Below are 27,531 nucleotides of genomic sequence, written 5' to 3' on the forward strand. Positions count from 1 at the left end.
TTATCAAGGGTTTTGACATATTATTGTTGATACTGAGTTATTAATGTAAATTAGATTATCAACTAAACCAAACCATATTATCATTTATGAAATCGGTGAGTTTTGAGAAAAAACTTTTTACTTTTTTTTAAAAATATCTTTTATTTTCATAATTTTCTAAGAACTTTTTTTTTACCCAGATATCATTTTTTTTCTCTCATTTTATAGAGACAGTACAGTCTGAATCAGTCTAATTATATTGTTTTTACACGGTATTATAATGTTTCTAATAAGATATTATTAAAATATTGTAAAACTATACAAAAATATTATGTTATAGTATTTTCTTAACATTATGTTACTATGACTGTCCAAAAGCACAGTGCTATATGGATCGTTCTGAACTAATATTTTTTTTGACATTGCCAAAAATATTATAACACAATGTAAAAATTCATAACATAATATTTTTATACTATACTGTGGTATTTTTATGATATTATTAAAAACACTATAACATAGTATAAAAATACTATAATTAATGAGTATATTAAAAAACGACTAAATGTTAAATTAAAAGCATTTCAGATATTAGATAGAAAAGAGATGAGAATTTTGAAAACGAGAGATAATTCTCAGGAAAACCTAAAAAAAAAACTAATTCTGGAATTCGCCCTTAAAATTAACTTAAAGATATATATATATATTTATTTATTTTGTGTGTGTGTGTGAAATGTTCGAAAAGTATGTGTACAAATCGGCTGGGCGATGGAGGACGCATTGATCCCTCTTAATGTATGTTTCAATCTCTCGTTTGGCGCTTTGCTATTGCAGAGGCGCCGGAGGGCTTTATTAGGGTTTTTGAGTTGAGCTCTGTCGTGGTGGTTTCTCTTCCGCCACCGAAACCGCTGATTCGTGGTCTGTAGTCGTCGGGGTCTAAAGCGCAAGTTCCTCGGAATGGAGATGGACGATGCTCCGAGCAATTTCGACCCCCAAGATCTCAGCAGCAGGGAGCAGTATCGTCGCTACAGGTGAACACCCCAACCTTTTCTTTGATACATATCTTATCATTTGCTTTCCTCGTTCCCTGACGGTCCCGCTAGGGTTCGGCATCGTCTTCTCCCTTTTTGAACAAATTACACTCCGCATCGATCAAGAAGTACCTTGAAATTGTGATGTTTTGGCGCGGTCTCAACACTAATCCGCGATGTCCGTTCTCGTGGCTTCATATGTCGAGACGTGTGTTAGCGACAGTGATTGCAAGAGAGCAACAGAAAAAATTGAGACCTGTTTCTGGTATCTGATCTTTGGTGATATTGATTTGAGGTTGGCTACGGGTCCAGCATTCGATGTTTGTTGTCATCGTGAGGTTTCTTTAAATTATACGGTGAAGGAGAGGTTTGCATAGTGTTTAGAATGTAAGGTGACACTAGATGCTTTTGCATTTGTTTTTTTATTATGTTTGTGACATTAGCCAAAAAGGGTTATTAGATGTGCATTTGATGAAAAATCAGAGTGATAGTGTTCCATATCCTTGTTTCACACGAAATTCATAAATTGGAACAATAAATTACTCTTGCCACTTAACAAAATATAAAACTTGTAATGTCATCGACACATCTTCTGGTTGTTTAGTGCTTGTATGGCATGAGGAGCAACAGAAACGTTGCTATGTTCATGTGACTCGAGCATCATGCTGGCAAAAATTAGATGCCAGTATGTTACAAAGAAAGACACATATGTGTTGAGTGTTATCGAGCTAAACAAGCAGGTGTGGTTTTTATGATTTTTACAATTAGAACTTCTGGATCCCACTTATTGATATGGGGTACAACTTTTGTTGTTTAAGTATGGCATAATCTTATGATTTTATTGTTTCACTTACATTAGGCTATCTAGTTCGCATGACAACCAGAACATGACTACATGTTTATCTTGTACAGGAAAAGGCAATCGACCTCAAATATTTCGCCACTCGTAGGACATTCAGTGTCAAAGTTTTCTGAGGCAAGATTGTTATATGAAGGAAACAATATTCAACGACGGCCTAACACCGCACTTCTCCTTGAAGAGATCAAACAGGAAGTAGACAATTTCGATACTGATGCTTCATGGAAAAGACGAGCATCAATTGATAGTCATGCAGTGTCAGAAGTGAAATTTGGTGATTCATTGCGCCAAGGAGTAAGCCATGCGCTAAAAATTGGCAAACATGAAGATGAGGCATTACTAGAAGCTGGAGAGTCAACTTTTACATTATTTGCCTCTCTCCTAGACTCTGCACTTCAAGGTTAGTATGGTGATATGGGGAATCGTCTATCCCTCATGTTGGTGGCAATCCTATGTTCAGATTTTTCAATGCAGATCAAATCAGGTCCTATTTCTTTAATTTAAAGAATAGAAACAATGTAGTTATTGATACAATGATACAATGGAGTATATTTGATACTGGCTGTTGTTGGTGTTTAGTAACAGTGACAAGCCTGTCAATTGTGTTGAATTGACTTACTTAAAATTCGGACCAATCTCCTAATAAGTAGCTTTTTTGTTTTGTATTTAGAGAATGCAATTTCATAATTCAGGAATTATGTTGGTAGTGCTGGTTGATGCTGGTTCATGCTGATCATGGTGCTACTCTGCTAGCTAGTTAAGGTTTGGTGTCTAGGTGCAAACTTGGAAGACCTTGCCTATCAGGATAATAATTGGAATAATTTTCTTTGTCTGGGATTGTATCATTCGTTATATTCTGTATTAGACAAAATAAAAGATAAAAAATGGGAAGAAAACAATAGAGTAGATAGAAGAGGAGGTTTCCTTGCATCATGGAAACAGGGTGATAAGTTTTCCTGTTAGTTCACATCTCATTTTTAGATTTTTAAGTTCCTTTTGGTGGCTACTGATTATAATGGATCTCTTTTTCTTCACAGAACAGTCAAATTTTGTGATGATTGTTATTACAAGTAAACCTGACTCTACCGGTGTATATATGTTTTAACATTGTCGTGCATATCACAGGGTTGATGCCCTTTGCTGATCTCATTTTGCGTTTTGAGAAGGCATGTCGGAGTGTCTCTGAGTCAATCAGGTCTGTTTTGCACCTAAATCAGACTCTGCTTTTATATATTTGTTAGTCCGGGTGTTAATGAACACTATGGTGGGTTGTATTTTATCTCAAAAATCTAAAGATTGTTGTTCCTTCATCTTGTGATATTACCCTGCGTAGAGTTTGGTGGTTGGTAAAGATCCAATTAGTTGACACCAAACAGTAGGGACATTATGACTTTTTATTGTCTCAGTACATTCCTTGTTACGTGTTGATTAATTTGATTTCTTTGATTAATTCAGCTTGTGCTATCCCCCTTGATCTTTATTTCCTAGGATTAATTCTCGATATAGTATTGCACATATTTTGAGTTTTATAGAAATTTAAATAAATAATCTGGTTGTCTTTGAAAATGCTATAAGCATATGTAATTTGGAAAATAAATTCGACTTTGGTTTTTGGTGATAGATATAACTTCAGTTCAGGATACAATATCTTGGAGGAGTATTGGTTTCAGCAAATTTGGTATCTAAAGTGATGTTGGCCATCTTGGATTTAGTTCAGAAACATTGTCAAAGATAACTGTGGTATTATGCTTATTGCTAATATTCAAAGTCTCATGAAATTGGTGAAATGTCTCTAGACTTGATCGGTGCTGTTGTATTATGAATGATAGGGTGGAACCTAAGCTGATGTGGTAAACATGGAAAGCATGGAAATTATTTCACAATACACTTAGCATATCAGGCGGGTGCAAACCATTGCAACTAGGTATTGGGATGTTGAGTACCACCCAGTTTGTAGACATTATGCTGTAGACCAATTATTTTATTCATTAACTGGTTTGGATCAACTTAAACTTTTGATATCTACCATATTTCATGTGTGTTCTATTCTATCCTCTTTCTTCCCTTTCTACTTCTGTCTGGTTGGCTTTTACCTTTGGATATTGGCCTGCCACTGGTGCCTCTTCCCTTGGCACCCCCTCTCACACATTATTGGTGGGCAATCGTTGAGGATTTGACAGTGAGTTGGGAGGGAAGATGAGAAAGAGGAGAAAAAGTGGGGTAATAGAGGTATATATGATATTCTGATGTACCATTCTTTTCCTTATTATTATTAGTCTATTACTGTTATTCTATTCACTATTATGTTTCTTTGCGTTCTCACTAAGTTTGGTTGTTGCATTATGCAGAATATCACACTAACTTTAAAGCTAATTTGTGAAAAATATTTCCGTTGATGATTTAGATATTGATGTATGGTAAATGCAATATAATTTAGATTCATTTTATATTATATCGACTCGTGGTTTCATTGTCTGGCTTCCTTTAGTAAGATGCATTTGTTGCTTTGTGACATGCACTGAGGGTGACGGGTCCCTGCCGCCTCAATGTACTTTGGGTCTCTAACTCTATTGAAGCTTAATTCTTTTGTAGACAGAATTTAATCAATTTGAAAATATTTAAATCAAGAAATGAATAAATTGGAAAGTTGCATAGTCAAAACTATTAAAATATCATTCTTTGTTGTGATGAAATCAATGATGAACTGATAAGAATTTTCTTTAATATGATATTTCAACTCACTCTATGAAACATTTTGGTAAATGTACATCCTAAGAAGAGTTAGCAGATTTTTTTTGGGTAAATTAATTCCTCATAGTTCCGAGGCATAGATGTTCTTTGTGACTTTTGGCTCAATTTGCTGTTAATGCAGGTGTGGTAGTACTGGGAGGCACCGGGTGGTAGAGGACAGAATCATGCAGCAAAAGGCTCGTGTTTTGCTTGATGAGGCAGCTTCTTGGTCACTTCTTTGGTATCTCTTTGGAAAAGGAAATTACTCTATGTCCATAAAAATCATCTGAGCTTTTAACCTGTATTTTAGTTGGGTTTCTTGTCCTGTGGCATCTGGATGTTCATTATAATCTATGACATGTTTGCAGTCTTTTTCTGTTAAAGTCTAAGATATCAGGATATAGGAATTCCTTTCTCGATTTAATTTTTTGTAGAAGTGAAAATATGCATATTGTTTGATTTTATCTTGAACAATTTTTTGCTTCTACAGTTTATGTTCTTCAAAAAGTGATGCCATTGTATTACATTAAATGGAATCTTGGAGTGAAGTTGTTTCCTAGTGTATTTGTTTTTCTTTTTAAAGAAAGCAACCTTCAATTAAAAGCCTGTGACAGCATCAGTCCCCAAAAAAATACAAAATTCTCCTCCAATGCTGGAGGAGAACAAAAAAGCCTTGCCTGATTAGCGAGGGTATGACCAGTAGTGTTGTTTGTCCTGTTAACATGCTCAAACCACAAAATATTGACAGACTCAGCTAATTTGAAGATATCAGAACAGATATTACGGAGCTGCCAAGGAATAGGCCTATCTCTATTACATATCAACACAGCCTCTAAAGAGTTAGATTTGACAGTGAAGTTGGAAAAATTCGGCTGAGCAGCCGAGTTTAATGTGTCCCAAATGGCCCATAGTTCTGCTTGGAGAGAACTAGAAGCTAGATGTGTGCTGCTTCCCTCATATATGTTGACCCCATTGTGATCTACAAACAGAAACCAGTTCCTGCATTAGACTTCGGGTTAGTGAAGGAGCCATCACAAAAAAACAGCAAGGGAGAGAGTGCTTGGATTCTGTTCCTTAAGGGGAGAAGAAAAGAGTTGTCCTCAGGGGCCTGGGTTTGGTTTTGATGATCATTGCACTTGAGGGTTGAGTGAACTTTAAACCAGATGGTAAGAGGCTGGGAATGACGGTTACTGAACTTGGTTTCATTCCTGTTCTTCCAAATGAACCAAAGAAAGGTAGCAATAACAGACGTAGTGTTGACTGAAAACTGCCTTCCTCTTTGTTCTCCTTCCCTTAGCCAGTCCCCATTAGCCCATTCATGCATGAAAGAATAGTTGAAACCCAGTTTTGACTGTAAGAGATCCAAATAGGATTTAGCAAAGTGATAAGTGGAAAAAATGTGTTCAGCAGAATCAACCCTCCCATGATAGACACAACATTGATCCACATAGCAGCGAATCATGTTTGAAAACCACAAAGAGGTAGGCAGTCTTCCCCAAAGGAGTTTTTACAAAAAGATTTTGATTCTAGGAAGAACATTCAGCCCCTATACAGCCTTCTAGCCAAACCAATTCTTCCCATGGTCAAGATGCTTATCCCTCAAGAACTGTTAGATGCTCTATAATGTCGCTAACCCTTGCGGGCGAGGACACCAAACCCAGCTGTCATCATCATTGGACTCGGAGGTTAGGTGTATACCTGATATCTTACCAACTAGATGTGGATGAAAAATTTTGTTATCTGCATATTCCATCTTCTTTGGATTATCAAGTCATTAACACAGTACAAGTCATTGGCATAGTCACAGTTGATGAAGGTTGACCATTTTGCTTAAAGGAATACAAGATATCCAAGGGTCTTCCAAAGTCTAATCGCTAAACACAAACCAACTATTATCCTGAGCCCCTCTTTAATATCATGGATGGTACAGGTTGTACCTTTCCAGATTGGGGAAGCTCGTTTCCCCCCTAAATCCCCCTTCAATAGTCTAGCCCAGAGAGAGTTGGACCTATTCAGGATCAGGAGAATGCGCCTAGCATTAACAGCATATCTAGCTATATTAATGTCCCTTACACCTAAGCCTCTAGAGTCTTTAGGTGCAGTGATATGATTCCAGCTAAGCAGCCGGAGTTTTGTATGGGTGGAGGTGTGAGAAGAAAGATTTGCTGTGCTTAGATATGTTGTTGGCAAATTTGTTGGTGGTCTAGCAACTCGCGATAGAATGGAGAGGAATGGAGTTAAGGACTGAATTTATCAGGATAACTTTACCAGCTTGTGACAGGAGGTGTTTCTGCCACCCTTTAATCTTGCTAAGGGACTTGTCTATAATTTGTGTTTGGATATTGGTGGGGAGGCGATTGTGAGCTAGAAAAGTACCAAAGTAAGGAATAGGCCAGCTTCCTTCCATGAACTCTAGGGTGCTGCAAACCCTGTGCTTGATTTCAGCAGGGCAGTGCTTGGGGGAAAATAACAGCAGATTTCCCTTTGTTGATGTTAAGCCCTGTCAGACTGGAGTATAATCTGAAGACCTTGGAGAGATGCTTGCATGAGTTAGGGGTTGCTCTAATGGTGATAAGAACATCATCTGCAAAGACAAGATGCAAAATTTTAATGTTTTTGACAGGGAATGGTTTGATTTTGTTCTGATTTACATTCAAGTCCAAAAGGGAAGAGAGAAGTTGTTGGACAATAACAAAAATGTAGGAGGACATTGGATCTCCCTGCCAAAACCTTGGTGACTTTTCAACCATCTAGAGCTGAAGTTCTTGATGTTGCATTTGAATTTAGGGCAAGTAACACAGGCCATGACCCAATCAATTAGCCTTTGGGGGAAGTTCATCATGCCAACAGTCCTTGCCAAAGGAGACCAAGATAGGGAATCAAGGCCTTTTGCAAGTCTATCTTCATCATAATGAGGGGTTTTTTGTCGTGCGAATTGTACATTGAGTGGGTGAGCTCTTGGGCAATGGTGATATTGATGGATACATCTTCTCGGGATAAAAGCGAACTGTTCTTGGTTGATGCGGCTACCAAGAAGGGGTTTGATGTGATTAGCGAGAACCTTAGAAAGGGGTTTGTAAATGACATTACACAAGGCGATGGGGTGGAAGTCATTGATGCGAAGGGGACCCTCCTTCTTGGGGATGAAAACTAGAATAGTTTCCCCCCAACTGTTCGGAAGGATAATAGTCTTGTGGAATTCCTTAGAGGCTGAGAATATGGAGGGCTTGAGAAGCTCCCAAAAGTGGATGAAAAACTCTATTGTGTTGTTACGAACTTAGTTGGAATTGTCTAAGTTGTGAGTCACACTTGCATTATTTGTCCATAAAAGGTCAGCCTAGTTGCAACCTCGCTCAAGTTTTGAAGGACAAGTAAAAGAGCAAATTGATTAATTCAGAAAATGAGCAACATACAAGTCTTGACGTCTCGCAAAAAGGTCAACTTCACAAGCAATTCAAAAAACACTTGGTGTGCAAGAGAGAAAAGAGAGAAAAAAGAAAATAAGGACTTCAGAAGGCAAACGAATAGTCGGAAGTCCATAAACGATAGAGTGTCGGGCGCATTGGCAAGTCCCTATAGGTTTTATGTGCAAACTTGTGAATTAAATCAACATCCAATACTACCTCAAATCCCCATCTAACCCTATGCTACTCGGGTTGTTCTAGGGTGCTGAGATGGTTGACGTTTCGTATCACACTGTAGCTTGCAAAAAACAAGCCAGGGCATTCGAAAATGGGCTATTTTGAGGCACTTTTGCCCATTCTGGTGAGTGGTTGCTTTGCAGCCATGCAAATGTTTTTACTCAGTTTTTGAGCAAAAACATACAAAATCAAGGCAAAACACCCTGCCAAACATATGTACAAGCAAACAAAAGTAACGAATAGTCTGTTGACAAAGGTGTTATGGGTGCACGATGATCGTCTGTGATAGTGTAGCCATCTGGGCCTGGGCTTTTTCCCCGGCTCATCGACTTGAGGGCAGTAAGGATTTCAGAGTTAGAGAAATCAGAGGTCAGGCTGGACCACTTATTTGTACTAACCTGAGGGAGAGAGGGGCAATTAGACCAGTCCTCACTACTGCCTCCATGGTCATCCACCCAAAGGTTGAACCGTTGGAGTACCAATCGGCAAAGTAATGACAGAAGGTGCTAGGGTCCTGCAAGCATTTCCCATTGTCAAGCTTTAAGTGTCTAACAGTATTCAGGCGTTTTCTAAGTCTGACCAAGTTATGAAAATACTTGGTATTCTTATCACCTTCCTCAACCCACTGGACCTTGGTTCTTGACCACCACTTGATATGGATTTTTCTATTCAAGGCCATATGCTTGTTATATAACCCATTTGTCTATTCAGGCATAATTCCTAAGTTCTCCTTGGACTTGTTCTTCATCTGCTTGGAAATAGAGTGAAGATTCTTTTCAAGATTGTCAACATGAGTTCTGTCCCCAGTGGATTAGACTCTGGAGGTTGCTGTGAAGCAAGACCAGGCATTAGGACAGTTGACCTCAGTTGGCCAAGGGTTTTGGAAGACATGATTGAGGCTATTGTATTCAAGCCAGTGAGGCTCAAAGCGGAAAGGCTTTTTGGTTCTTATCCTAACCTGATCAGTGGAGATCTTAATAAGGGCGAGTGGTCAGATGCTATACAAGGCAAATGGAAAACAGATGCTACACTAGATGCTATAGTATTCTAGTGTACATGTTAATATGAATTTTTTGTAGAGATAATAACATTTTCTCTCGCTCTAAATATTGTTTACAAAGTTATACCAGACTTCAAAAACACACTGATTGTGGAAGTTCTTTGTTGAGAGATCCTTCTAACTGAAAACTCAGGTCTGAACAAATAAATCTAGCTATCTGTTTGAACCAGTCTTGCTCTGCTTTCATCTCAGTTATCAGATAAAATCTAAATCTGTTAATTTTATACCTTATTCATCTACAGCAAGATTTTTTCTTTGAATTCTCATATCATCAATTTAGATTTTGTTAATAATCATACCTTTCCTGCATAACCTTTCATAAAACTTAAACCACTTTAGGCAGTCCTGACTATCCTGTAATATCTTTCTTCTTTCATTCATCCAAGATTGTCTCTGTGTTCCATGGTTCAGCTCAGCTTATGCAGAGTGGACAGTTAGAAATATAGGTCCATTGCAATTTGTTCTATATCGTGTGTGATATCATGTTCAGTCTCAGTTTGCATCTTTTAACTGCCCAATATATGAGCTCAAATATTTATGAGAGAACTTTTTGGTTGGAGGCTAAATTGATTGTTTGAGGAATTAATTGGGATATTTGGGAGTTCGCAAATGGTTGCACACTACAACGGAATGGAGGTTCATGGTAGGGATTATGGTGGTGGTGAGTTCATCTAAATAAAATAATATTGGAGTCAAACAATTGATTAGAAGTTAGGAATGAATATTGGGGTATGATAAGGAGATGACAATGGATGATGTGGGCAAGAGTACACGGGCAGAGGAGAAGACAATGGACAAAAGTGAGTGGAGGGGGTTACTAAAGCAGAAAGCATTATGATTAGGGAAAAGCAAGATCATGTTTTAAATAATGTTAACTTCTTGCACCTTTTTGGTCTCTTTATTGGCATAATTAGTTGGATATGCTCGCCTCCATTCTACTGGATTCTTACATGCTTGCTTAGGGAGTAAATGAAACCATTTAATCAGTTTGGATTTGTGTCACTGAAACTTAAGATTCACCCTTAAATTGGTTTGTGCTGTACGTGGACTTCTGTGATATATTATTCCATATCACTGGATGTTGCATGTTTACGAAGTTTATTTATTTATTACTAAGTTCACATCATCAGTGAGATAATGATCAGATTGTTTTTCATATGGACTTCATTCTTCTGCTTTTAGCATGTGTATTTGCTACAAAAGATATGCGGGCCTCTTTATTAGACTTTTTAGTTTTTACATGTGTATCTGCTACAACAGATACGTGATTCTGTTTGCTAGGAAAATTATATTCCATGGGACATGATACTTCCTGAAGTTTTAGCTTTTCTATATTTGAATTGGTTTCACCATACTGCAGGAAATGAAGAGCTTCCTGGAAACCTCCTTGTGGTAATTATGATGAAAATTCTATATTCCTTATTCTTTTTTAGACTTAATGAAGCATTTTGATTCTTTTTGCTTAAACCATGCAATGTTTGTTATTCTTTGCAGACACCAACAACATCACATCAGGAAGCCTGCCGTTTTGTAATGATGGATCATACGGCACAACTATGCCTTCGAATTGTCCTTTGGCTAGAAGGTCTTGCCTCAGAATCTCTTGATTTAGCAAAGAAGGTGTGCTATTTTATGTGCATTAATGTGAAGGTTTAAGGCTATTTTATGATGAACGAGATAGATTTTTTTGATGGTAAATAGCACTGCTAGCTGTGAGGAATTGAACTTGAATATTCAATCTTTGGAGAAGTGATGGTATTTAAAAGGCCGAGTTAGCATTGAGATAAAGTTACTGTATATAGTATTTATTAGTTATTAGGACTGTCCTATATAATCAAATGACTTGGTAGGACTTTGATTCTATGGTTCCACCTTAATTACCTGGCTTGTACTCTCTTTTATATCAAAAATGTAAAATGTGCAGGTTTAACATAATCATTGGTTGTTTTTCCATCACTGGTTTCAGAGATCTTTGATCCAGGGTTGTGAACTCAGTTTGTACCAACATTTAGCTGGGTGTTGGACCAGTACAGTATGTGTGGGTGCAGACCAAAAATTCTACGTGTTCTATATGTGGCTGTTGGATTTGCGTGGGAGTGAAAAAGAAACACAGAGGGGGATGATATATATATATATATATATATATATATATATATATATATATATATACACACACACATACATACATACATACATACATACATACATACATACATACATACATACATACATACATACATACATACATACATACATACAAATTTGTGTGTTTTGAATCTTTCAGACCTTTCAGACCTTTCAAAGATTCAATGTTTTGAATCTCTGAAACTTAAATTTGTGTGTGTCTTAAATAGTGGATCTCGTTCTAACTTCAAGAATAAAAAGAAAGAACCCATAATAAGGGCATATTCCTAGACAAGTACATTTGGTTGGTACCCTCAATATGCCACAATTATTTAATTGCTTGTTACAAATAGTAAATCAATTGAAGCCATACATTTTGGTGGTGGTGTTTTTCCGTCACAACCTTGAGTTCATCTTTTAACTTTTTTGTTCATCTGATCTTAATACTGTAATAAAGGACTGCGTACTGCCTAAAATCCATCTAGTGTTAAAACTGAAATAAGGGATCATATACTGCCTAAAAGTTGGTTTTCCTTTTGTCTTTGTTAATGGTTGAAGCCTAAAAGGCTAATTAAACTGTTACCAAGCACTATATTGGCATCATAAGTTTGTGATTATGTCTAACCATTCTTTACTGCTTGCTAGAGTACTATTTTGTAGATGAGAAGGTTTCCTGTTGATTCCCTATTTTTTCAACACCTTCCATGCACTGGTTAAAGCTAAGTAAGGGCCCATGGGTTCTTGATAGCTGCTTTTGTTTTTAATATACCCCAACATAACCACCAAACATTTGAAGTAAACATCATATATCTATCACTATGTTGGTTTAATATTTATTATTGAGTTATTTTTTTCTTTCAGGTGAGAGGGTCTCATGTTGGCTCCTATTTTCCAAGCTCTGGTGTTTGGCATCATACACAGAGGTATTTAAAGAAAATGAGTGGTGATCCAGCGATAGTTCAGCACATGGATTTTGATGCCTCAACACGTGAAGTAGCTCAACCAATTTTGGATGACAAAGTACTTTAAACTTCATCTCATATTTAGCTTATGTGATCAGTGTTTTATATTTTACTATTTAGATGCTCTGTTATCAACATACTGTAGCTGATGCAATCTTTTTGTCGGTAATTTTCTCAATTTGCTGGACTTAAGTTGTTTTGTAAATGGCTGTGCAACATATTTGATCTCCTGTATCAGTTAACTGTCCATATTGTTTGATTTGTGCTACATTATATTTCTGTCATTGTCTTGTTATTAATTTAGTTTCTTTATTCTGATGTTTAAAATGGAATTACTTGCATGCATCTACTGTTAGAAAAGACATTATTTGAGTGGGATTTTTGTCTAAGTTCATACTTCCATCCCTCATGTTTTATTACAGTTTTGTTTTTTGCAGTTACAAATACATTTTCATCTGTATTGATAGAATTGACTCAGAGCTCATCGTCTCAGATGTTGAATATGCTATTTGCACTGTTACCAACATTGTTTGGACCAAGGTTTGCAATACCGTACCGTACCGGCGTTTCGATGTTCGCTCGGTATATATATATATATATATATATATATATATATATATATATATATATATATATATATATATATATATATATATATATATATATATATATATATATATATAAAATCCGAAATAGGCTCCTCGGCGACGTCGCCGAACGTCGCCTTTTTCTAAAATATTTATATATAAATAAATTAGATATATATATATATATATATATATATATATATATATATATATATATATATATATAATTTTATTATTATTTTTCGTTCCGTCCGATAGCGGGCGGTCCGTGTACCGGTATACCATCGGACCGGTATGTACCGCCCGTACCGAGAGGTATCATTCGGTATTGCCTACCTTGAGTATTGGACGACTGAGAGTCGAAAGAATTTTGCTAAAGCCAAGAATGTTTTGCCATTTACAATAATTAGCTGGAAGAAAACCATCAATATAGCTATCTGGAGAACTTATATCTTATACACCACTATTTACCTGGACAGGGTCCCACCACTTTAGATATGTGAGAGATTGCATCACTCAGAAAGTGATGCAGCTAAATGACATCCGTATACTGGTGCTACATGTTTCTGTTCTCTCGGATCTTGTAATATTCTCCTGGATTCTCTTCAGAAAAGCAATGCAGCTGAATGACATTTTCCTATAGCTGTGCTATATGTTTTAGTTCTCTCTGATCCTATATTATTCTCCCACTACATCTCTGATCCCATATTTTTGTTGTGGCTACATTTATTGCTATGTTAGCTTTACTATAGTTCAGGTACGAAAGACAGCGGAGTACATCTATAGACTTGAACTATTGATAAGGAATGTAGTCTGGGATTTAGGTGATACTAGTCGCAACTTAAGCAGAAGATCAAGGAGTTTTCACTTTTTAACTTGCATGTCTTGCTCTCTAGAGGCTGATTTAGGCTTTATATGAATATTTCTAAAAATGAGCTTTTTTGTAGCTTAGGGATAGCAAATACAGATGCTATGTGCTTATAATGGGCCATGGAAAATTTTGGAGCGAATAAATGTAATGTCCTCCAAAATCCCACATAAATTTTGAATATTCGTGTCATGTAGACCTTAACAAGGACATCAATGATATGATTGTACATGATTCTCATTCCCTATTATTCTTTGTAGTAAAGATTGCTTTTTAGTTGATATTGCAACTTTCATGCCTTCTTCTATCTGTCATAAATGATTACATGAATGCTTGCTGGTAATGTAAACAGAAGCAAGATGAATTATTGCTGGAAGATGTCTGGACTTTACTTCGAGCAGGGAGATTGGAAGAGGCATGCGAATTATGTCGTTCTGCAGGGCAGGTTGGCAATGTATACTATATTTGTGAAAATTTACCCGACCATTTGCTTAAAAAGTATTTCTTTCATTTGGTTTGACTGTTCAGCCTTGGAGAGCTGCAAGTCTTTGCCCCTTTGGAGGGTTTGACCATTTCCCTTCTGTTGAAGCCATGCACAAAAATGGTAAGATGAGAACTTTGCAAGCCTTTGAATTGGAAAGTGGCATAGGTCACCAATGGCGTCTTTGGAGGTGGGCATCATATTGTGCCTCGGAGGTATGACTTCTTATTGAGTTCCTTCTTTTTTGCTGTATTTTTTGAGTTCATCTTCTTCCAATCCCGATTCAATCTTGCAAGATAAGGAAAAAATGTTATTCTTTTGATGTATCTTTATTCTACTATTGCCTATTTATGTCGTTTAAACCCAGTTTTAATAACCTTGATGGAGATGTCAGAGAGCTGGATTGGGAGGGCATTGTTCAATGTGTTTCATTTTTTGTTGAGCTATATAATATGATATATTATGTAATATATAACATAATAATATAAATATTTAAATAATCTTCTACTTCATATTTGTTGAATATTTAACTTTCTAGAAAGTCATATGAAATCCAGATGTAACGAATTAAACTTTGTAAAAGAAATATTTATAAGAAGTTCTTACATTAAATATAGTGAAGAATAATTCAAAAGAGGGTGAAGCATGGTGTAGTAAAGTTGTTTCTCTATGATCTAAGTGATTAGAATTAGAGTCATAGAAACAATTTCTTGCTTGTACAGATGACACTGTTACACTTCCTGAAACCTCATAATGTCAGGGAACTCCTGCATTGGCCTACCCCTATATAATGGAGATAGAAATATTAAAGTTGATTTTTATGTATTTATTACAAAATAATTAGTAATCATATTATACAAAGACAACTTTATAACTAGCAGTTATATACAAGTCATACAGAAGGTGTAAAACTTATTCACCTGTAACTTTGATGATAGCAATGAACACCATTGTACTCCAATGCTTCTTTAATCAATGTGCATCAACTGTTAGGTGATGCAAAGACAAATAAAGGATAATTTCTTTAAAGACTGCCCATGAAATTTCGTATCAATTATGGATACCATTATATTTCCTTTTTTTCTGACATATCTATTCTCTTAAAAGGTTAAGAAACTTTGCAACAATGGTGACTGTTATAGAGAATAGTAGCAGCATGTTCTCTGTTTTACACTTACAATAGTTGGTATCTCTTTTGTCTTTTCATTTTATCTTTTGTCTTCTTCTCCTTCCACATTTCTTTTCTTTTTTTCTTTTGATACTGTCAGTTAACAAACAGTTGGCCTTCTCTGGTTGATTTTATAAATTCTAGTCGATTTGGACTAATTTCTCTTTGTAAAGCTGAAAAACAATCAAATTCAAATCATAGACATACCATTGCATGTTTATGTATAACAATCGGTGCATGGCAAATCGGCACAAGATGGTCTAAGTGAATACATTTTGATATTAATTTTTAATTAAAATGGATTTTATCATTAGAAGCAAGATACATAAGGATATATTTCTAGTAAATGGAGGGTTTGAAATTGGATGAAGCAAAAAATAAGATTTTTGGTGGCCTTTCGCCTATTGTTGACCTCAGCTGAGGTCTTAGATCTTGGTTCATATGGATAATTGCTGGTTAGATAGCAATCTGGAAGGAATATGACACATGAAGTGACAGCCTTTTTGGGTGTATTAAAGGAAAACCTTGTTTGTGCTATTTATATACAGGTTTGGTAAAACTAAAATAGACCTGATTAAAATCCTAAAGGACAATGCTTGCCTATAAAGCTTGATAAACAATTATTTTAGGGTTTTAGAAGGGTTCCCAGACTACGTTGATCCTTCACTGGTTGCAACTAACGAGGTGCAACCAGCAGAGTGGGTCCTAGAATGAGGAAAAGATCTTAAAGAGGAGGCAAGCTATATTAATTTTTTTCACTTTGTTTCTGATTATATTTCTTCTCTCTCATTCCCCCAGCCATAAATTTTAGTATTCTGTCACATCAAAGTTGATTTGATGCTTTTGCCATATATATCATGTTCAAATCTTATGATTGTTTTGAGATAACAATCAACTGATTAAATATGAATTGCACTCCAAATGTCTCACAAAAATTTAACATATTTTAGATGATAAACTTGAACCCAATATAACTATAATATGGATTCAACTTGGACCCAACATAATAAGTTGATTTAATTTCAACCCAATCAGACTTAAAATGAACTTAATCTCAGGTCCGGATGTCACCAAAAACTAAATAAACAAAGAAGGAAAAGAAGGAAGAAATTGTATACTTTAATGGGAACATTAAACAGTGGATATTTTACAAAAGTCTATTCAAAGGCATCACTTGAAATATAGATATGAAACCATTAATTATTAAAAGTATTAAATGATGAAATATTATATAGATAAAAGATATATATTACATTATTGAGCAAGATATAGAAGTTAAGTTCCGGTCTGCATTCTGATATCTGTAGACTTCGATTGGAACTTAAATTTTCGAATGGGTCTGGTCTTGGATTGATACCTACCAACTGAGACCTTGTGTCCAGATTGGATAAGGTTGTGTTTGATTTCAGGTCAGGTCCATATGTGGGTCTTAGTGCTATCACTACACAGGCATCTTGTGCCTCATCTCCTCACGACACAAGCAGCTTATGCATCATCTCCTCATTACACAGGCAGCTTGTGCCTTGTCTCCTCAAGTTTATGCATCTGCTGTTCTGCTATTCTTGTCTAGTATCCCTTGCTTCAAGAAAAAATGACCTAATATTATTTATCTAGGATGTATTATTGACTCAGAACTGTTATTTCTGTCACCTTGTTTTATATTGTGTTTGGTTTATGCTAACAGATTGATGCATAAAGTTGCCTAAGATTTTCAAGCTTAATTGCTGTTCACTTACATTTGATTGATCTTCATGTTCAGAAAATTGCAGAACAGGATGGTGGAAGGTATGAGATGGCTGTCTATGCTTCACAGTCTAGTAACTTGAGACGTTTGCTGCCTATCTGTACTGACTGGGAGGTAGTATTCTGTCAGTGTGCAAGGTTTTCATGATTTGTCATTCGTATTGCATATTGTCAATATTTAATTGTTAGATATATATTTGCTCACTTATTACTTTCTGGTCATCGCTACATGTATCTCATTTCATAAGGGTGTTCACTAGAACTAGTAATTAAACAGACATTGGATCCATACTTAATTTCCTGTTGGTGGTTTAGTCAGCTTGTTGGGCAATGGCAAAATCCTGGCTTGATGTCCAAGTTGACTCTATATTAGCTCAGTTTCAACAAGCTAGACTGGAAGGCAAACAATTTGGCGAAGATATAAATGGGTCTTCCATGCAAGGATTATCTTCTACAGCAAGTTCAGAAAACTGGCCATGTCATGTGCTTGATCAGCAACCTCGGGATCTTCCAGCACTTCTTCAAAAACTTCATTCAAGGTTTGAAATGTGACAATGCTCGTCATTGCATCCCGGCTTCTACCTAATTTGTGTAAATTTGTTACTACTGCAGTGAAGTTGTACATGAAGCTGTCTCCAGAGCTTGTGAAGAACAGCATCGACAAATTGAGGTAAGGGATTCGGATTCATTTACATGATAAATCAACGAAAAAAAATTTGGCGTTTGCTTGTAAAATAATTATAAAGGATATTTGAGTTTGTATTTGAGTCCCTGTACCAGGAATATGATGTAAAACAGCAAAGGATCCAGCTTTTATCTTGCTAACTTTCTGCAAGTATGGTTGGTCTTATGGTGCAAAAGAGGGTCCTTGTTACATTTTTCATTCTTATTTTACTGTTGTTTGGAAAAAACATGTTCAATTATGCATACTTATGGTACTTTTACAAGGATCTACTGTGATCTCCATGTATAATTATGCATATCTAGTAATGCATACTTAATTTGATACCTTGATTTCAATTATCCATCCTTTTTGTAACTCATAATTTCCTAGTATCAGATGCTCTTGCCTTCTTAGCACTAATGAAAGCAGCTGATTACATCATCTGTTGCAAGGTGGTAATTGTACCTTATCCTTCTGAATTGGTATACTAGTGTACCAATTGCATCAGTCTATTCCAGGATGTTAAACGATTTTTAGTTTCTTTTACTGGTGTTCTTTAGTGTTTTTGGTACCAGTATCTTGAACCCCAATACAAAGGTAGTAGTAAGAAAAAGTACACATGGATAAGAGGTTCTTGGAGGAAAGGAAGACAGTGACATCTTGCTTATTAACAGTATTATGGTGATGGTTCTCTGACCCTCTGGTGTTATTGCACTAGAGAAAGCCAAATGGCTGGAGGGAGTTGGTGTTAGCACTTAGCAGAACACATTGTCGGAAAATAAATAAAACTCATTGTTGTTGTTGTGTTATTTTTTCAGTTTATGCTCTGTCTCTCTAAAACATATGTCTGTAGATGAATCTCATGCTGGGAGATATGGCACATCTTCTAGAGCTACTTTGGGCATGGATATCGCCTTCAGAAGATAATCAGAATATCCTGAGGTATCGACATTTATAATTTTGATGCTTCCATATTTTTTTTTACTATTTTAGAGACTTCAATTGTGCTTTCTGGTAGAATTCTATTCTTAATTGGATATTGTCCACTTAGGCCTCATGGTGATCCTGAAATGTTACGCTTTGGAGCACATGTAGTTCTTGTTCTTCGGAATTTGCTTGATGATGACATGAAGGATGCTTTCAAGGAGAAGCTTACGACTGTTGGTGATCTCATACTTCACATGTAAGCCATGTTTATACTTCTTTGTATGATAGTGCAGTTTTTAAGTGTCCTGCTAGAATATGGCTATCTTTGGGGATTTCATCAGCTGAGGAGACAAATAATTAAGTCTCCCATAATGAATTCAGTAGTTAGGCATATTTTTGAGAGGCTTGGTCAGGTCAAGTCATAAGCTACTTTGGCACTGGGGTGTAACTTTATATTCAAAAGTTTAATATCATTTTCATCTCTACTTACCAACCTAATTTCACCTAGGTTAAGACAACCTAAGTCTACCTAATTTAAATGGGTAGGTCAGCTACATGTCAAATTAAGATATTCAACTCTCGTTTAATAGTTATCATTATTATTATAGGAATCATTACTATTAGCCTCTGGTTTGGTCTGTGATAGAGAACTGGGCTTGGTGGGCAGGGAGAGCCACGTGTTTGTGGAATCTGACATTGTTATGGAGATGGGTTGACGGTTGTTTTATGCCTTGCCTTTTTCTCAATTTGTTTCTTCTGTTCAAACATTCATAACGCCTTTTTCTCAATTTATTTCTTCTGTTCAAACATTACATAACGCTCATACATGATTACAGGACTTGAACCCTTGACCTCTTAATTGCACACGTTATGCCTTAACCGTCAGAATATCTTCTTGGAGATGATGATATTTTCTTCACAGATATCAGAAATGGAGAGTAGAACTACCACAGTTGTAATAGTATTCTCTTTTGCTATTGTGTGTGGAGTTAAAATGCATTAGAAATGTTTTTGCTTGATATCTTGGCACCCGGGACCGGCTGATCAATGTATGATGCTGTTTCAATATTTAAAAGATCAACCCGTATGTGTGTCATAAGACATACAAAATAGAGAGAGAGTGAGATAGTTCATTGAGGTTCACTTAATCACTGTATGACTCACTGCTTGATTTATTTAAAATCTAGGCCTATCTTCTTGTGTAAAGATATCTGAGATAGCTAGAGGGTGGAGTAGTATGGCATCAACAGCAACAGCTTCAAAAGCTAGGCCTTATCACTTCAAAGTAGCTTACTCAAGTCAAAACTGATCACTGTACAAGATCCTGCCTGATCACTTTAAAAGGTCTGCTTGATTGCACTTGGAGAGACATTTGAAACAGAGGGTGGAGTACTACTGCCGGAGCAACAACTATAAAATGAGACCTGATAATTAAGCATCTTGATAATGAGGCACCCAGGTCCAGGAGCATGATCTTTATGTTGTTACATTACCAGGTAGTATGCCTACTAGCATGGTGAATGGAATTGTCTGGTCCAGATTTGGTTGATCATTGTGTTAAAATTGGTCAATTTTGACTAATATGGTTGAAGTTGAAAGTAAAATTGTTGGTTCAAGGATTGTATGACTGCAGTATGAGGATGATGACTTCAGTTTATGGTTGAGGGTTACTTAGGCAAGGCTTGAACAAGCGTGTAACTTGTATGGTTACCATGTGCGCTTTAGATTAAAAGAAAATTTAGGAAGACAGTTATAGGGTTGTTCATATTTTATGGATTACAACGTTTGGACCATTATATAGCATGTGCAAAACAAAGTTGAGATTACTAAGAAAAGAATGTTGAGAAAAATGCATGAGGTTACTACACAAAAAAGAATTAAAAACATTTACATTTGTGATTATGAGCAATTAGTTGTTACAACTTTCAATAGTGTACAAAATGAGGATATATCATTTAAGATGATACGGACATCGACATTTCCTATTTTTGTTGACCTCAGTGCATAGTTTTTTTATCAATGGACTATACATGGACAATATAGTAAACACAAATGGTTTACAGTCCTAAAACTCTTGCAATCATCAATTTGTGACAGGTATGCAATGTATTTATTTTCTAAGCAACATGAGGAGTTGGTTGGAGTATATGCCTCTCAGCTTGCCCGTCACCTTTGTGTTGATCTCTTTGTCGAAATGATGGAGCTCAGACTAAACAGCAGGTAATGTTTATCTTTCATTACCTAATAGTTCAATATTTGTGATCAAGATTGTCACTATTGAAGTTAGCTAAAGATTATGCTTTGATGTGTAGAGTTTGTGGATAGATCTCATGATCCTTTCTGTAATATAACACATTCATTTGTTGGATAATAATGCCAGTGTTGCAGCATGTTACCGAACCTGAAATTTCTTGGTTGTATATATGTTGTTTATGTCCATATGTGATGCCTTCTAATTTGCTATGTTACATATATTTGATATGGGTTATCAGTGTAAAGAATGTTCTTTTTTTTCCCCAGATAATGAGGATGATGCTCTATTAGGGTCAAAGGTGAGTGCTGATTCTTGAGTCCTTAAAGTTGGAAATGAATGTGTTGTCCATAAAAGAGGGCAGTCAAGTGCTCAAGGCTCTTGTGACTGCAGAGTTTAGGGAGATTATATATGTGACCTTGCATGCCTGCAGAGTCTTTCTGCTGTTCAAAGTTTGGGCGACAAGTTGACAACATTGCTTCACTAGGGCCTCAGCTTTTGTTGTCTGTTGAAAATGTGAAAATTGTTTTAAACTCCTACAAAACATTCTAATAACATGTCTGGACAGACTTGAAGAAAGAGGATAATGCATTGGTTTATATAAAACACATTTACATTGCTGTACTCGAGGATTAAATTTTTGGCGGCCTATGAAGCCATGCCAGTGATATACTCATGGTTTGCCTTACCGGTCTGTATTGGTGATTGACCAGTTATCGCTACGGTACATACTGAGCTGTACCAAGTCATACCGAGCATACCATCACATGGTACATGGTGGCATATCAATGTACTGCCTGTATCAGTCTCCTATCAGATTGGTATGTACTTTCCGTACTGAGTAGTACATCGTACTGACGAACCTTGGATATAACTACCTTTTTTGTCTATATTACAGCGATATATGTATGTTGGGTTGTGCCATCTCTGTGACCCTTACATATTTCCTAAGTCCATCATTGAGGATCTGAATCTACCATTCAATATATTGAATATGTGCTTATCTAGTATGGACCTCAAGAAGTTTTGCATTATTCTTAAGGTCATTTGTTATCTTTTCTTGTCCTTTGTTTTCTAAGATACAGTTGCTGACAATTTTTCTGCTTTCGTGATGGTAGTATGCATGTTAAATACAAGCTCTTCCTTTTGGGTATGGAGTATCTACCTTTCTCTTCAGAAGATGACTCTAAGGCATGTTTTGAAGACATCCTAGAAAGGTTAGTCTACCAAAAACACATGTGTACAAAGAAGTTATTTTCTGTTAGAGAAACAAGCATAGCAACAAAATTTTTCATGCACAAATAACCTAGCAGGGTGCTCTTGAGATCACGGGAAACGAAACCTAGCAAGCCTGTTGGAAAATTGTCTGATGTTGCGGAAGAGCATCGTTTGCAATCTCTTCAGAAAGCTATGGTTATTCAGTGGCTCTGTTTCGCACCACCTTCTACCATAAGGGATGTTGAGGTTATCAGTGCAAAGCTTCTTATGAGGGCATTGATGCATAGGTAATTTATTTATGATAATTAACTGCTCGCTTATGTTTTATTTTGTGCAATATAACGGATGACATGCTTCTTGAAATAACATGTCTGATTTTGACTTTGATTTCTTCTGCTTCAGCAACACACTATTCAGGGAGTTTGCTCTGATATCTATGTGGAGAGTTCCTAAAATGCCAATTGGAGCTCATATGTTGCTCAGTTTCTTGGCGGAACCATTAAAACAGCCTAATTTTGATGAAGACGACGCCAGTGAGGATCTGCATGAGTTTGAAGACTGGGTATGCTTGTTTTTCTCTTTTCTTCTTCAATTACCTTGACAATGTTTAGTGCAACAATGGGATGCCAATAAGATTCAGTTTTACTTCATTTGCTTTTGTTGTTTCATGATGATCAGCGTGAGTATTACGCATGCGATGCAACATATCGGAATTGGCTCAAGTTTGAGCTTGAGAATGCAGCTATTGCACCTGCTGAACTTTCTTCAGAAGAAAAGGATAGAGCTGCTGCCACAGCTTTAGAAACACTAGATTCTTCTCTGTCACTATTGCTGAGTAAGTTCAATTTTAAAGTTGAGTATGCTGTCTGGCTATTTGTACGTTTGTTTCTCTTCATGAAATGGATAGCTGCCTTTCGTCTTTACCTTAGTGTAAACCTGTTGTCGTCATTATTTCCAGTTCTATTTTCTGTAATCTAATTGAAAGTTTTGAAGTACTTTGTAGTTTGTACAAGTCCACAAACTGGAAACTTTCCTATGGAAAAAAAAAGAAAACTTGTGGAATACGGATCCTATTTAGTTCTGATTTTTTTCTTCAAGCCTACCTTGCATATCTTTAATGTGGCTAATAAGGACACTAAGATGCTAAGATCTTCTCTGGGTAGAAATGATTCTGCCCGGGTAGGCTGTTGTTTGGTGAGCTAGTCTTTGTTTCTAATGCAAGGATCAGGGTGGGGTAAGAGTAATCAACTTAATATTGTCCACTTCAGCAAATGATGGTGGCTTTTGGAATTTTTCTTATGTTCAATCTGGCTAGACCTTTTGAGTTATGAATATTCTTAAAGGATTCTTTGTGTAATTCAAGAAAGATGGAACAAGTTTGCCACAGTTTGCGGAGGAATTCTAACATTTAAGCAGGGATTGAGCATATAATTATTATTCCAGATGAAATTATCATATTCCAAATGTTTAAAAATGATGACCGAACTATATAGTTATCATATTCTTGCACAAATATAGGCAAATTAACCACATGAACAAGCTGGTTATTTACCCAAGCCAGCTTGACATTATCAGGGGTCTTTTTAATCTCAATCTCAAACTGCTGCCAGAGCTTTGGTCTTTTATTATACTAACAAGTTTGAGTGACCCAACAAGATTGATTTGTATGCATGTCTTTGACTACCAACTTTGTAGCATGGGCAACTAACATAGGGTGACAACTCATTTAAGAGATCTTTCAGATTAAATTTTAATTGTGACCAACTGCAAGTCAATAATGAGGTTATAATAATGAGTTGATTACAGAATTTTGACTAGGATACCAGGACTTTGGGTAGTATCACGCAAGGGCCTGTGCTGGTTCACTATGAGTTATTAAGGGTTACCATAATGTCACTCTGTTCTCTATTATGGCTTCTGTTAACCCTAGAGAAGCTATGAGTTATTATCTCCTTCCTTTTCTTCTCCTTCTATCATCTCTGCTTCGTGCGATGACTCAAGTGGCATGACAAATGTGATGGTGATAGCAAAGAAAATAACCACCAGTAGCTCTGCATCACTGTCAGTTCTTTTTCACTCCCATCCTATGGTTATGGCTTATGACAGTCCCAGCTCCTTTCACTCTACTTCGTGGTTGACAGATCAACTCAAATTTGGTAACATGAACCAGTTCCATCATGTCCAGCTGATTTCAACTAATTCTTACTGACAGAAAGGTGAAAAATATGCTGAAATCTGATTGACCTTGGCAATACTGGTACAGATTGGTCTTCATATTGAAATATGCTGAGAAAGGTGAACCGTGGTAGTCTCCCCTTCTCCAAACTACCTAGAGACTTCTTCACTTGCTTCCCTTCAGTGTCGACTTTTCAGACATTCGTGGAGAAGGTAGCCATGAGCCTCAGTGAAAACATCAAAGGGCATCATGATATCTGAGAACCTGAATGTTAAGCTTTTAGTCAAGTTCATAAAAGCTCAGTCTTCTAAAACCTGTTAATTTACAGCCTGGTTCTATTTAAACTGATACCTGCTTTCCTTGGATCATTTTCTTGATGGCAGAAGTTGCTACCAAAATGGTAAGTACTTCTATAACTTGATTTTAATGTTCAGATGTCAGTGGCTTAAAGAAGAGAAATTTGTAACTTGCCAAGTTTAAGAATTAGATCCAAACAGAAAATGGACATGTTTGGTCCTAAGATGATTCTGTGATATGAGGAGCTGTTACAGCAGAAATGGTAGTAGATCTGCAGTCAAATGAGAATGAAGAAGGAAGTAAGAATGCAAAGTACAGGAAGAAAACTTCACATGCTTTGCAGTCTCATAATGTTCTATTGGAAAGTTAAGAGTAGGGAAACATTCTATTGGAGGTCAAACTCATACTAGAAAAATAATTGGCATCTGTTCCAAGTAGTTCTTATGTGGTATTGAACTTTCTCAAACATTAATGACATTATTATATGTCTGGCATCAACTGGCCTTTTTTGCCAAATTATTTTCACTAATGTATCAATTTCAATTTATTAAGCTAATTATTTCATGCTGTTCTCTAACCTATTCATATATGTGATGCAAATCTGACTTGAACTTTTGCTTTACTCCTGATTTAGGAGAAGGAAACCCATGGCTGAATGTTGCTCATGATAGAACATATGATCCAACAGAGGATATGTATATTGAATTGCATGCAACTGCAATGCTCTGTCTGCCTTCTGGTGAGTGCATGCTCCCAGATGCGACCTCTTGTACTACATTGACCAGTGCACTTTACTCCTCCGTCAGTGAAGATGACGTGTTAAAACGCCAATTGAGGGTATGTTTACATTTCTATTTTCTCGTTCCTTGGGGCATTTGCCTTTACAAGAATGCACTTCCTTCTGACAGCTTTTGCAATGCCACTTGAGATTTTTTATAATAATTCAACTCCCTATTGATTTTTTTGGAGTCAGTTTGTTTGCTGATTACTATTTTATTTCCTCGAAGAATATTCAGGTGTTTGCCAGTTTTAGATGTAACTTGTAAGGATTTAATGCCATCTTAATGGAGAATTTAATGTTACTAGGATTCTTTTTATGATACATTTTCTGACAAGAAGCCAAAAGATACTCAACCTTGAGTTGAGCTTAGCAGTTCCTACCAGATTAATACAACTTTTGTACATATTCTGCTCAATTCTTCAGTAATAAGGAAATCTATTTATGTTTAATGGCATATTTCCTAATGCTTGGATTTCTAGGTCTCGAATTTGGTTCAATTATTGATCTTTGCATGATCATTAACTTGCTGCTTCTTTTGTTGCACAAATGCTATGGGCTGCATGACCTTTTACATGAGCTATTAGGAAATAAATTTTTTTCGTGGTTGCTCAGTTTTGTGACATTCGAGTCTTCAGGTCAATGTTGCGGTTTCCTCAAGTGACAACTATCGCATTGAAGTAGCACTTCACTGCTTGGCAGTGAATGGTGATGGGCTTGGACTTCATGAAGCTAATGATGGAGGTCTTCTTGCTACTGTCATAGCTGCAGGTTTTAAAGGTATTGGATTACAAGCTTTTTAAGTAGTTCTTATTTCGTGTGAGATTGATGTTGATCCTTTATAAAAGGTGAGCTTAATCGGATTACAAGCTTTTAAAGTAGTTCTTATTTCATGTGAGATTGATGTTAGTCCTTTATAACAGGTGAGCTTAATCGGTTTCAACCTGGAGTTACAATGGAAATATCCCGGCTTGATGCTTGGTACTCATCCGAGGATGGTTCCTTCAGAAGCCCTGCTAATTACATAGTGAAGGGGCTTTGCCGAAGATGTTGCCTGCCAGAGCTCATTCTCCGATGTATGCAGGTTAGTTTAGAATATTCACCTCGGCCCTCTCTTTTTGTTTTTGCATAGCCTTTTTGTTACTAAAAGAGATTCCTTGAGTGGGTGGCTTATTTTGGTACCATCTTTCTTGTTCCATAGGTGTCAGTTTCTCTCGCTGAAACACGTGATTTAAAAGATCACCATAATGAATTAATTGAATTAGTTGCCTCCTCCGAGTATGGGATTCTGCATTTGTTTAGTCAACACCAATTACAGGTATTCTTTCAACATTTTTCACTGATGTGCAAATACCATTGCTGTGGCTGCACCCTTTAAATTGTTTAAAATCTTCTCCAACTGTGTTTGTCATCTTCATTATGGATAACAAAAATAAAAAAAAATTAACTAGATTGAAATGAATGTGTTTTCAGGAATTTTTATTGTTTGAAAGGGAATTTTCACTATACGGAATGGAGGTTGAAGAAGAGTCTGTCGTTGACACCTGATAGGTAGCCAGCCCCATGGTCCTCGTACGTAATGCTCGATTTCCTTAGGCACATTAGTATCTTGTTGCTTTTGTATGTCATCTATTACATTTAATTGGTTTCTTGTCTGTACATGGGAATCATGGGAATTTCCCGAATGATAAATTAGATACTTTGATTATGCCACATGTGAGCTGGTAAATTTGAGCCTGGAGAATATCTACTAATATTCTTTGCTGGAAATGGATTAATCATTACCCGTGCATGGCACTGGAAGCTTTTTTTTGGACAATGTGCTGTATGTTGTGATTGTTAGAAATTGTGCATATTCATCTTGAGCTATTACTTGCATTTCGATTTTGTCAGTGGCAAGTAATCAATTATAAAATATGTCCATTCCAACAAGTTAAAAGGGGGTAAAGCCAGCACAAAGATCACCCTAGTGTTACATCACATGGAG

General features: G+C 36.4%; 1 protein-coding gene across 2 annotated transcripts; it reads left to right on the plus strand.

Annotated features, from left to right (window-relative positions):
* The first annotated feature begins 732 nt into the window (after positions 1 to 732).
* Positions 733 to 27,363, plus strand: LOC103971775 (nuclear pore complex protein NUP107). Of its 2 annotated transcripts, XM_065175018.1 has the most exons (24): positions 733 to 1,010; positions 1,923 to 2,269; positions 2,995 to 3,064; positions 4,742 to 4,855; positions 10,659 to 10,692; positions 10,795 to 10,920; positions 12,286 to 12,444; positions 14,194 to 14,286; positions 14,370 to 14,537; positions 17,250 to 17,348; positions 17,549 to 17,772; positions 17,846 to 17,903; positions 18,751 to 18,839; positions 18,949 to 19,080; positions 20,922 to 21,044; positions 22,194 to 22,292; positions 22,389 to 22,580; positions 22,696 to 22,855; positions 22,972 to 23,128; positions 25,401 to 25,603; positions 26,183 to 26,324; positions 26,468 to 26,628; positions 26,746 to 26,862; positions 27,018 to 27,363. In XM_065175018.1, the coding sequence occupies exons 1-24, from the start codon at positions 937 to 939 to the stop codon at positions 27,090 to 27,092; spliced, it is 3,216 nt and encodes a 1,071-aa protein (XP_065031090.1). In that variant the 5' UTR covers positions 733 to 936; the 3' UTR covers positions 27,093 to 27,363. The 2 variants fall into 2 exon arrangements, with proteins under 2 accessions (XP_065031090.1, XP_065031091.1); XM_065175019.1 differs by lacking the exons at positions 733 to 1,010; positions 1,923 to 2,269 and having other exon boundaries at positions 4,742 to 4,840; positions 10,661 to 10,692.
* Positions 27,364 to 27,531: the final 168 nt, after the last annotated feature.

This window comes from Musa acuminata, chromosome BXJ3-11 (genome assembly GCF_036884655.1).
Source record: "Musa acuminata AAA Group cultivar baxijiao chromosome BXJ3-11, Cavendish_Baxijiao_AAA, whole genome shotgun sequence".
NCBI classification, from domain to species: Eukaryota; Viridiplantae; Streptophyta; class Magnoliopsida; order Zingiberales; family Musaceae; genus Musa; species Musa acuminata.